At 25.5% G+C, this 12,601-nt stretch overlaps 1 protein-coding gene across 2 annotated transcripts in view; it reads right to left on the reverse strand.

The window, feature by feature from the left end:
• The window catches only part of LOC130670306 (G-protein coupled receptor moody), a 31,036-nt gene that overhangs the window by 16,520 nt on the left and 1,915 nt on the right, over positions 1-12,601 (reverse strand). The window contains exons 2-3 of one of the 2 annotated variants that reach the window (XM_057473657.1): positions 8,305-8,446; positions 6,445-6,657 (exon numbers count right to left, since the gene is read on the reverse strand). In XM_057473657.1, the coding sequence (XP_057329640.1) occupies positions 6,445-6,657 (213 nt within the window). In that variant the 5' untranslated portion in view covers positions 8,305-8,446. Of the gene's footprint in view, positions 1-6,444; positions 6,658-8,304; positions 9,004-12,601 lie in introns of those variants that run through there. The other variant, XM_057473656.1, reaches the window with a different exon arrangement.

Raw genomic sequence — 12,601 nt, forward strand, 5'->3', positions numbered from 1 at the left:
TTTTTCTATTGTCAATTGGTATAAATAAATTGAAACAGTGAAAACGTAAGAATTTAACTCGATATTTCTAATGATACCTAATTTTTATGTTTTAATTTAGTTTATCACGCATGTTCACTACCCATTACATTAACAAAATTTTCGTAATTCTCTTGATAATATAGAATAGTTATATAAATAATATAATAATTTATATTCTGTTTCTATATTTGAATTTCTTGAGTGGTCACGCTTCTAAAGCATTCACAGATTGTTCAGAAAAATAAAAAAAAAATAAATGTAAACTGTTATTATCTTTTTGAATCATTGACTGGGATATCTTAAATGTTTTTGATGAAAATGAAAGTAGCCGTTGGCTCAAGGGTCTAAATGCGTATGTTTTGCACTTTGTAAAAGACCAGAATGAAGAGATGCACGAGGATAACGAACTGATGGCTACAGCAATTCAATTCTGTAATAGTATTTGTCTGGACAAAATCACAATCTACAAAAAATTCCAGTTAGTATTAGAATAAAAAGTTACGGATATTAACAATCTTTTGTCTTTACCATTTTTATTTTTATACGACAAAAATAATGATCAACTTTTTTTTTGTAAAAAAAAAAAAAAGGCTTTTGTGAATTTTTGTTTTGTTTTTTACCTCTCGAAAGGATGAAGGATATCGATTCAAATGATTAAATATATCAAATTGTTCGTTAAGACGAAACAACGAAATAAGAAACTTTGTCATTTTAGGATTGAAGCTTTCAGTAGGATTTCCGGAACAAGTGAACGACAATCATTCGTAAAGCTCACGTCACTATACTCTGATAAAAAAAGTCAATAAATTTATAGCTACTTTATTATTGAACGTCATAAGTATAAACTGAGTAAGAGTAGAACTTAATTTCTATTTTTACTTGAAAACTTTTTTTTGTTTCATGTAAATTTAATTTATTAAATAATTTAATTATAGATTCAAAATAAAATATTTATTTTTTTGTGTAATAAGTCTAGACTTAATATTTATTAAAATAGAAGAATCTCTCAGGAAAATAAGTTTTAATATTTTTCAGGATTTTTAAATTTATATGAAAGTCACGTAACGTTAAAAATATCTGAAGAAAGCTTTCAAGACAAATACGCAAAGTAAATCTCAAAGAAGATTATGAAGGCAGGTCAGAGTCAGCAAAATTATTTTTTTTTTGTAAAAAAAAATCTGTTGCATTTGAGAAGAAATTAAAAAGAAAAAAAAATTAATGGTGTTAAAAATAAAAAAAAGTGCAGTAGATGTTATTTGAGTTGAAATATATCAATGAAACTCCCAAGACAATAAATTATCCGTAATTCTATATATACCTTCAATTTTTTGCAAGTCTGCGTGAATATGGGCATTGGGGGAGATTTTCGAGAGCGATAAAAAATGACATATTGATCTAATTCAAGTTTTGTGCATAAAAAAGTAAACTTGAGTTCAAAATTGAAAAAAAAAAAAAATATATATATATATATATATATTTTTTTTTTTTTCATTTCAAATAATTGATGTTTATTTTTATTTCCAAATAAACAATTAATCAAAGTGTTATGAGAAAATATCAATCGATTGTCAGTTAATTTGGTAGATTAATAAATAATATTTATTATATTATCTTAATTAAATAATCTTGGCCAATTACTTTGGCACGATATGATAGAATTCAAGTGAATCTTCAGAGATGCTGTGACCTCTGGTAGCTAAATATAAATTTCTATGTATAGAATTATTTTTCTTTTTACTACGGATTAAAAAAAAATTTTAATTACTCTTTTTATAATTACTAAGTTATTATAATATTTGATAAATTTTTTAATTGTTTTATTTTTTATGCCTCAAATTTTACGACATTTTTTTAACGAAGAAAACGCTTATCTTACGATCGCATTTAATTTAATAGTCGAGATAACTTAATTGTTTAAAGGTACCGTTGATTAGTTTTTATTTATCATAACTTTTAAAATCGAATTTTATTTTCTAAAATAAACTTGAATTTTTAACTTGAGTTGAGGAAATTTATTGAGGAAAAATAAAAAAGTATGTGAGGGTAATATATATATATATATATATATATATCTTATTTATGTATATGTTTTTATGTGTAAATTAAGTTAATAAATTTTTAAAAAAGGAAAAGTCGTAAATGACTGAGACATTTATATAGAGTTAAGCAGAGATCCAACAAAAAGATTTAAACTTTAGTTTTAAAATGTTCTCTCGTTTCCTTACGTATTTTTATTTTTTTTTATCAACGTTAAGTACTCTCGATCCTAAACAACACTGCACATTACAATAGTTTACGTGAAAGCACTTTGCTTGTTTTATTCGACGAATTATACCTTCAGATCTTAATCAACTCTTATTTTATTATGATTAAATGAACTTTATTTCGGCTCAAATATTTGTCAGTAATGTAATAAATTGATTTCGATTTTATTAAATATTGATATGATGATAATCTATTCTTATAAAAAAGATTTTTTTTTTATGTCACTAAACGGGAAAATTTTTATTTACATCAAACATTTATCATAATCATAAGATTCAGCGAACTTCGAGGGAGCTTTTAGTAAATATTTTATCTCCAATTTCTTACTTATAAAAAACATTTTCGAATTTATTAAGAGGATGTGCCATCTATTCTCTTTCTTACACACATGTGAACGAACGGAACTGTCCTTGTTGCACTTACATCAGCAAATGGAAATTTCAAATGAGCCGTTCTCAGATATAAACTGAAATTTCCGAACGAGAAACATTTCATTCAATAAATAATAAGTTTACGCATCGAATGACATATTTTTTTTAATAATTTGGGTCTTTACCTGTGAAAACGGTTCATTTGAAAATCACCTGGTACACTCTCTTAAAAAACTTATAGTTTTTAGTAAATTTGTATTTTAATATAAATTTTATTTTTTCGACTCTTCAGAATAATTTTTCAACTAATTTTCAATTTGATTTAAATAATAATTTAATATCGTACCATAAAACAGTTAAAAGATCAAAATATAATTAAATAATTTTATTGAAAAATAAAATTATCATTTAAAATATTTAAATTTTTGTATTTTTTTTTATTTCCGCGGATTATCAAATGCAAACTAGGCACTTGAGAAATAAAAAATATCAAGAAGCGATAGGTAAAATGGGGACGCTAACAACAAAATGCAAGCTAATTTTCATTTCAGATGATTTTAACATCACTCTCTTTCTCAAAAAAAAAAAAAAAGTGATAAAAAAATTATTATAACATTTTGAATAAAATTAATTTCTCAACAGTTTGAACAGAAATAAATTAAACTGTCAAGTAGCACACACATGGGTCCCGAGTTCTCGTATCAACTGACATTTTTATTATATTACATTATTATCTAAAGTGAATTAGATAGTGTAATAATGTTTGTCATGCATCCAGGATAATTTGATATAATTGTGAAACTAATTAATTAAAAAGTTCTCTTGTAGTTTTTATCTAGTCCTCATATATATAAACATATATAGTTATGTAGTAATAGTCATTTGCCAAAGTGCTATTGCGACTTTCATATCCCAGAAGAGCTTGTGTTATAATAGAACATTAATTTATTAATTGATATGGATGAGAGATATTTTTCTAGTTTATTCGACATTGTCAAGCCCTTTTTCATTTCATTTCATTTAATTTGTTTTATATATATAATAATAATTATTATTATTTTAATAAGTAAGTATACAAAATTTAATAAAAAAACGGCCACTGATTTACAGAAAAAAAAAAAAAATAGATGATGAGAAGTGGATGATATATGGTCGGTAATTTTTTTTTATTTTTCGATAGATATATACTTTTTGGAGAATCTGGTGGTGACATAGGATGAGTGCTTATACAAACTTTCTGACCCACCACTCAATCGATGCTTAGATATCTGTAGATAAAATATAAGTCTTAATCAATGTCAGCTCAGTTTCAAAGTTAACGTCTCCATGAGTACATCAACACTTTCACGAATTTCATCCAATGCATTATCGTTTAAATTCAAATAAACAGTAGTAACTCCCTGCTGACAAAATTACGATCGTTTTTAACATGTTTACGTTCTAGTGGGGTTGCTGATTCTATGTACTCGGCGCAAGTACGTTTAATCGCTGTTGAATTAAATTTACTCTGTTAATTATAAAATTGTTTACATTCATTAGATATATTTCAAGTGTTCATTATAGGGAAGGGTAAAATGAGTCTGAAAAAAAAAATTAACTTTGTTTTACTCTTAATGAACTATATCATTAATTTTATATCTATATATTTAGTAATTATTTGGAAGTGTTCATTATAGGGACCTGAATAGAAATTTAGAGCCCATTTTGAACCTTCTAAAGTCGGATCTATTTCGGACTTGGAGGCTCAAAAGAGAGTCTGTTTCCTTGTTAAATTAGGTCCGATTTTGGTCCCTGAAGGGTTACAAATTTCCGTTTTCAGCACTTTATGATTCAATATAGGATCTGATGAAAATTAAAATTAGGTCCTATTTTGAACCTCTGAATCCTATTTATTGTAATAATAATAATATTAATAATAATATTTTTTTTAAATCTTCAATGGCATACCAATCTTATTTATTGTAATATTTGGCTAGCCTCTCTGTGCTAGCACGACAATTACTTTTTATTTCAAAAACGGTTTCGCCCCGAATATACTTGCTGGGCTCATCAGTAAAGTTGATGCAAGTATATTCTACTTTAGACCGTTTAATTGATGTTAAATTTTATACCCAATTCCATTTTTTTCCAAATTTGGAAAAAAAAGTATATTCGGGGCGAAACCGTTTTTGAAATAAAAAGTAATTGTCGTGCTAGCACAGAGAGGCTAGCCAAATATTACAATAAATAAGATTGGTATGCCATTGAAGATTTAAAAAAAATATTAAAACACCAATCAAAGAATATATGAATGCATTAGCATTCATATATATTAAATAACTAACAGCAAATAAATATAAGAGGCATTAAACATTGAATGGAGAAAAAATTCCATTTTTTTCCAAATTTGGAAAAAAATGGAATTGGGTATAAAATTTAACATCAATTAAACGGTCTAAAGTAGAATATACTTGCATCAACTTTACTGATGAGCCCAGCAAGTATATTCGGGGCGAAACCGTTTTTGAAATAAAAAGTAATTGTCGTGCTAGCACAGAGAGGCTAGCCAAATATTACAATAAATAAGATTGGTATGCCATTGAAGATTTAAAAAAAATATTAAAACACCAATCAAAGAATATATGAATGCATTAGCATTCATATATATTAAATAACTAACAGCAAATTAATAATAATATTCATATTGTTATTATCATTAGCATTATTAATATTATAATTAATAATAATCCATGTTACTCTGAATTTTATTTGCATTTACAATGGTTAAAATAATTTCAATCAAAATATATAGCGAATGCCAATAATAGCTAGTTCAATTTTTTATAATAAAGTAATAATAATATAGGAATAATAATAATTAATTTTATATAAATTTCGTCGCATGTCAAAAAGATAATGCTTACAATTAATTTTTAAAAATCTTCAATTTTTTATATCATCATAAGTAATTTAATTATAATGAATCGAAATTTATTACGGGACTAATATTGTCGGACTTGAAGGTTCAAAATCGGACCTCTCAGTGAATGTTCGGATCTTTGGGTTCAAAGTCGGAGCTAGAGGACTACAGGGCTCTCAATCGGATATATTTTGGGCTAGAGGGGCCTACATAGGTTCTAAATTTTGACTCGGGGAAGGGTAAAATGTGAGTCTGAACAAAAAAATTAACTTTGTTTTACTCTAAATAAACTATATCCTTAATTTTATATCTTTATTTATTTAGTAATTATTTGGAAGTGAGGCTCACCTTATTTTTGGCCACAATAATTAGAAAAATAAATATTTTTTTTTTTTTTTTTTTTTTTTAAATTCTACTTTATAACGCACTAATAAAAAAAAATTAAAACGATAGTAAAAAATAAATTTTTTTGGATTTGAAAGTTCAAATAAAAATTTGTTTTTTTCACTTTTTTTAATAAAATTTTATTGATTCTCACTTTCAAATTACCTTAGGTATATATAAATAAAATTAAAAAAAATTTTTGAATTGCCGCAAAATTTTTTTTTTAGTTTACCCGCACCTTATTTTGACTGCAGTCTACTCATTTGCCTGAGAATAAATGTTAGTTTTGTTTAAATTTTTAAATCAATTTCTAATGATTTAAGTTAATCGACTATTGTTTATTAATAAACTTATATCAGCATTTATTGCTATGAAAGTAATAATGGTGATTTAAAATTTTCAAGACTTTTATCTTGAAAATGAACTTTGCGTAGTTTATTATTACCAAGCTTGCTGTAGATAAGTATCCGCAATCCAAGCGGTTAAATCTCCATAACAACTTACCTTTTTTGTGCGGAAGAGTGCGACGATTGTGATGAGATTGCCAGGTATGCCAATAAACATGAAGAGGACGCAGCATCCGGCAGCGAAATAAAGAAGCCATTGAGGATAATCACCGAATAAAATCGCTGAATCTGGATTTTCTATGACCTCTTCTATTTCTAATATGCTACTATTTGTGTCTGTATCGTTGATAGCCATCCAGTGCTCTAGCATCTTGACAAGAAAATATTATATTGTTATTATTTCAATTTTTCATTAAATTTACACATGTAAAAACTATTTGTCATTAAACTGTCACAATAATTTTTAATATATATGTAAAAAATGAAAAATGAATTTTACACGAAAATATTTTTACGATAATGTCAAGAGATAATTCAAGGTTTAGAATAAAAGGCGTGTGGTTAAGAAAAAATATGAGAATCCCTTTTAACTGGGCCAGAAAGTTGAATATATATTATATATATATATATATATATATAAATATCTATATATATGCAGATATAACAGAATTTAACAGAGAAAAATCAAAGCATAAAAGTCTTTTAAATATAAATTTATAAGGGAGAGACGTAAACTCAGCAATTTTAGATTTTATTCATAAATTTGTTTTATTTCATTTGTCTACTGATTTTTTTTTATGAGTACACTAAAAATAATAAATGTTTATTTTATCCATTTACTATAGAAACATGACACCTTGACTTGTACGTTGACCTACCTCAGAGTTTCATATTATATATTTTATTATTATTCAAGTTAATCTAAAACTTATTTATGTTTTTTAGATTTTATTTGGTGTTTTCAAAATAAAAAAAAAAATTGTATAGATGTAAAAAGAAAAAAAAGTAGAGCTAAATAAAAGCTGATAGTAAGAATAAAAATGAAGAAAAGTGAGAGTGGATAAAAGGATTATTATTATTACGAAAATGGACGAGCCTATTAGAGAGGTGTACTAGCGTGATATAGTTCATCGAGAGGGACTTAATCGTAAAGAAAAACGTTCAGGAATGCGTCATTTTATCCAAAAGTTTACTTGGCAAAAAACATAAATGTTCCTTATTTTATTTATTTTTTTCGTTATCACTCTCGTATTGCTCAGTATTTATCCTCTCTCTTTAACTCTCTTGGGAAATTACAAAATAAAAATACAAATAAATAACAATATGTAATATATATTAAAATACTATAAGAAAAAATATTGATAACAACTTTAGGAGTTGATAAATCTCGTTAATGAGTTTATTGATGCATGATTTATTTTTAAAGTTTAATTTTTCGGTTAAATACATCGAGTTATACAAATTTTCTCTGATAAAATTTTTTTTTATTTCAATTTTTTATCTTTACCAACTTAAGTCTCTTAACTTTTTTATCCTCATGTAGAAAAAAAAACTGTACGATTTTTCTTAATGGATCTTAATGAAGCTTGAAACTATATATATACATATATATATGTAGAAGGTAATAAACTTTATTTTGGAATCCAAACATTTGTTTTTTTTTTTTTTCGGTATTTATATAAATGAACAAAAAAGTAAACTTGAACTTTAAAGTTGAAAAAAATAAATAAATAAAATAAAGAGTGAAAAATCGACGGTACACGACAGCCGTGAGTATTTCGAATGTCTAGAGAAAAATAAAAAATGAAAAGTAGATACTAAAAAAGATAAGGCAGGACAATTTTTTTTATCCCTTTGAAATTTCGCAGGACATTTTTATCACGCATAAATTTTAAAAAATTTCTCATTTTTACGAAACAAAAAAATAATATAATAATAATAATAATAAATAAATAAACATGTATAGCTTTAACAGTAATAAAATATTGATAAAAAAATTACAGTTAAATTTATGTACCTCAAAAAAAAATAATGACGATAATAATTCAACGTCGCGATGGCAAAAGGGTGAAAAACATTATTTTACATCTTTAGCGTGTTGCCAGGTTACACAGATCCACTTTCATTGTCAGTAGAGGCACAGTAACACCCACAGAGACCTGGAGAAACGAGTGATAATGAATAACCATAGGGTGCCAAGTGAAACAGCTGAGCTTGCAAAGTTCAAATTCGTACTTCTTGATGATAATTCAACAGTGTAAAGCATCCCGCAATTCACAATTATTTCCACACCTATGGCACATTTATTTTCGTACTATATTTTGTTTTCTCTAATTTATTTTTAATATCCACACATTACGTTGTAATGTAACTGTATCTCGTTCATTATTTTAATTCAATTATTAAATCATTTTTATCATTATTCTGAACTATTTTTAACAATTTAATTGTTTACTGATTGCAAGAGCAACAAACTTTTTTTTTTTAATTTTCAAATAACTAAAATTATTTTAGTGTTCTTAAGTCAATTATTTTTTTTCACCATAGGTAAATAAAAGTTTATGTTATTAAATTGATACGAACAATTCAGTTCGTGACACGTCACACCAGCTTCGCGGCACAACTAAACCGTTTTCAGTCAGAGACTTTCATATCAGCGGAAAATAGAGAGAGAGTAAAAGACCCGCGCATACTTCTCTATTTACTGAGATAAATTAAACGCATGCGCATGTTTTTTTTGTTTTGTTAGTAAAAAAAAATATTATTTTGATAATTTCTAAAATATAAGAAAAAATTTTTAGATACAAAAAAATTATAAAAATATTAAACGAAATGATGATACCAAAAATTAAATTTTTTTTTATCTAAACTTACTTGAGTTTCTCAATTCTATTGTATTACATTACATTATATAATATATTTTTTATCACCGTCAGCAGTTGCTGGTTTACATGTAAAAAAAGGCGGGTAAGAATTTTCACATTTTTGGTGCTCGCAAAATGAACATACTAGCGTAATTGACCGTTTCGTTGCCAACAATAAGAGTATATTTGCACAATTACGATAAATTGTAGAAAGGTAACACACCTTGTTCATTTTTTTTTTTTGACTTAAATTCAATATTTTTCAATCGTTAATATAAAAGTAAGTTTTTAATAGTTCATAAATAAATAAATTATTATTTTGAATAATTTATTGAAAATGAAAAACAAAATTTCAATTCGAATTAATTGACTGTTAATAATTGAATAAGGTGCAGATAAGCATTGAGTTTAGTGAAAAAGGAATAATTTTGAGTTTATAACAAAAAAAATGAGGGTCACATGTGTAGACAGGCATGCAAGAATAAACTTAGAGCAAGAGATTGCAAAAAGAAAAAGTAAAGCACATAAATATCGTAAACAAAAACTAAAAGGAGTAGAAAAGACGGTGTAACGCACATGTTGAAACTTTGATAATCGACCCAACACGTTTTATATTATAGTCGTCATGGGAAAACATACGGGAACACGTGGTGACGGTGTCCTTTTACATATTATTCTCTCCAATTTCAGGGTATAAACTATACTGGACGTTTTTTATTTTACTTTTCCCCTCTATTCTCACTATATTTTTATTGCTATTAGCATTTATTTGATAAAAAGGTCAATGCATAAGAGTATCAATACAATTAAATTTTATGGAAACGTAAATTTAAATTGATAAGCTTAAAAAAGAGGTTTAATAGAAACTTTGATATTTAATGATTTTCATAAAGAAGGTCGATCTAAAAATTTAATCTATATAGAAACCGATCATTAATTTTTATCACATTTTATCTAAAACAAGTTTTCAATGGTTTCTTTTATGAGTTTTAAAATTAAAAAAGAGGGTGAGATGACCGAATCAAAAAAATTTTCAAATATTTAAATTTAAATTTGTGGTAACCTATGATATTAATTAGGTTCTTTAAGTTTTCCATTTACGTATTGACTTGTCGGTTCAAAAACTGAAAATTTAACGATACGGTTATGACTTAATAATAAACTCGGTGTTTTAAATTATTATCAAAATTTATGACTACTAGACTGTCCTTTTACAGCAGCATTTTTTTTTATGTTCGCTATTCAAAATCTTTTAGTATACGATAAGAAAAAAAAATCTTGAAGCATAATACAGCCCTCATTTAGAATTTTAAAAGGCTTCTGAGAATTTCACTTGCTATTCAAAATACCGAAAAAAAAAAAAACATTTATTTCCATTTTTTACTCAACAGAATATATTTTTCCAGCCTTCTCATTCTAAATATACTGTAAATGTATGTAAAGTACAAAATTATTAACTTTTAAAGGACTTGATTTTTTTTTATTACTGTGATGTTGTTTTTTAAATGTTTAGCTTTCAAAATTTTGAATTTGTCTATATGTTTTATAAATACTCTTTTATATAAGCGGTACTATTTTATGAATTCGTCATTTAACTTGTTCATGCAACGTGAAAAATTTAGCAGTTGATAGAAATTCTATGGGATTTTAGATAAAAAGTCAAATTTTCCACTGTAATTAAAAAACTGTCTACTGTACAAACTTTATTTAATCGCTTAATTTAAAATGAATTTTCTCTTCTATGAAATGTACACGGAAAAAAATGGTCTATACACTGAGAAAAAAAAACTTTTTTTTAACTTAGTTGGAGTATATCTTTACTAAGATTAAACAAATAGTTTACTCGGTACTATACAATCATACATATACTTGAAAAAAAATTTTTTTTTTCTCAGTGTATAAATCAAGAAACGAAAAGTATATAATGATAAAGTAATCCTTAAATACTATCGTTCTAAATAGTAATTTTTTAATTTATAATTAAAACGTAAATAATTGTAGAACAAATATTCAAATTTATTGTCTATGCAGGAAAAATCAATATTTGAACTTTGAAAATGGTACAAATATTAAAAATTTATGACACGTGATATAAAATTTACTGTTTGAAATGTTAAAATTCCCTATATATTGACACCCAGGTTCCGGGTTATAATTTCTAACACTAACTTTTAAAGTTTCTTTCTTTTTCGTTCGTGATTATTAAAGGCAAGAAAATTTTTTTGATTTAACACAATGAAAATATAAACGATTATTAAACAGCAAATTTTCTTAACGTCAATTTTTAAGTTGAAATCAAGGCTATACAATCTTTTCAAATATACACTAAAAGATTATCAACTGTGAGATATAAAAGAGTATAGAAATAGTTCCTATTATAAATTATATGAACATTTTCTATAAATATGTAGAAACCATGTCTATAACGTACAGAAATAATTTCCATAATTTATTGAAAAACAAAAAAAAATGAATCCATGACACTAGAAAATTTGTCTCTATTCAAGATAAACTTAAAATATAGATCTAATTAAATTTTTTATTCAGTTTTTAAATTGTTAAATAACTCAAACAAATTTTATGTTTAATAAATACAAAAAGTACACTGAGTAGAAAAACAAATTATTAGAAATTATTGAGTATCTTGACTCAATAATTATTTTAGTCACTTAAAAAGTGTTTTTTTCAATTAATTTCTCGTTAGAATAAAGTTTATATTATTTTTACTAATTACTAAGTTTTACGTAAATATAATATGACAATTCTCAATGCAAAAGAAATTATTGGAATATAATAATAAATTCTTGTGATAACATTTTTTCGATAGTAGCTATACTGTATTAAACAAAAAAGTATCAAAAATGTTGAGTGACTTCTAAGTAGATAATTATCCCGCACGGAAAAAGTATATATCCGTATATATTCGGGCAAATCTGAATATATGCCGCATCTATGAGACATATATTCAGTTTCGCCCGTATATATCCCGGATATATACTTTTTTCGTACAGGTATGTATTATTAAATGCATTGAGTCTAATTATATTCATGCAAAATTTGAGACTTATATATTATTATCATTGTTAAAGTATTGTAAATTGCAGATTGCGTTAAAATAAATAAATAACTAAAAATATTTTTTACCAATTAACAAAGTAAATTTTTAAATCAATGAAATTTTTTTAGTTTAGTTATTTAAATTGAATCACTGCTCAACTGTCTTATGTACATTAATAAAACTAAAATAATAGTAGTAATAAATGAGCCTTGAAAAAAAATCAGTTTAACATATAATAAAATATTATTTTCCCCTCTTGATATTTTTTATGATGTGCGTTGGTGTTTAATAACACATATTACACCAGCCTCCGGGGACACCGTCGACGATTTTTGTCGACACTACCGGCTACTCAAACGGTGGTTGACATATACAACACACATAAACTAAAT

This window comes from Microplitis mediator, chromosome 6, assembly GCF_029852145.1.
Source record: "Microplitis mediator isolate UGA2020A chromosome 6, iyMicMedi2.1, whole genome shotgun sequence".
Classification (NCBI taxonomy): domain Eukaryota; kingdom Metazoa; phylum Arthropoda; class Insecta; order Hymenoptera; family Braconidae; genus Microplitis; species Microplitis mediator.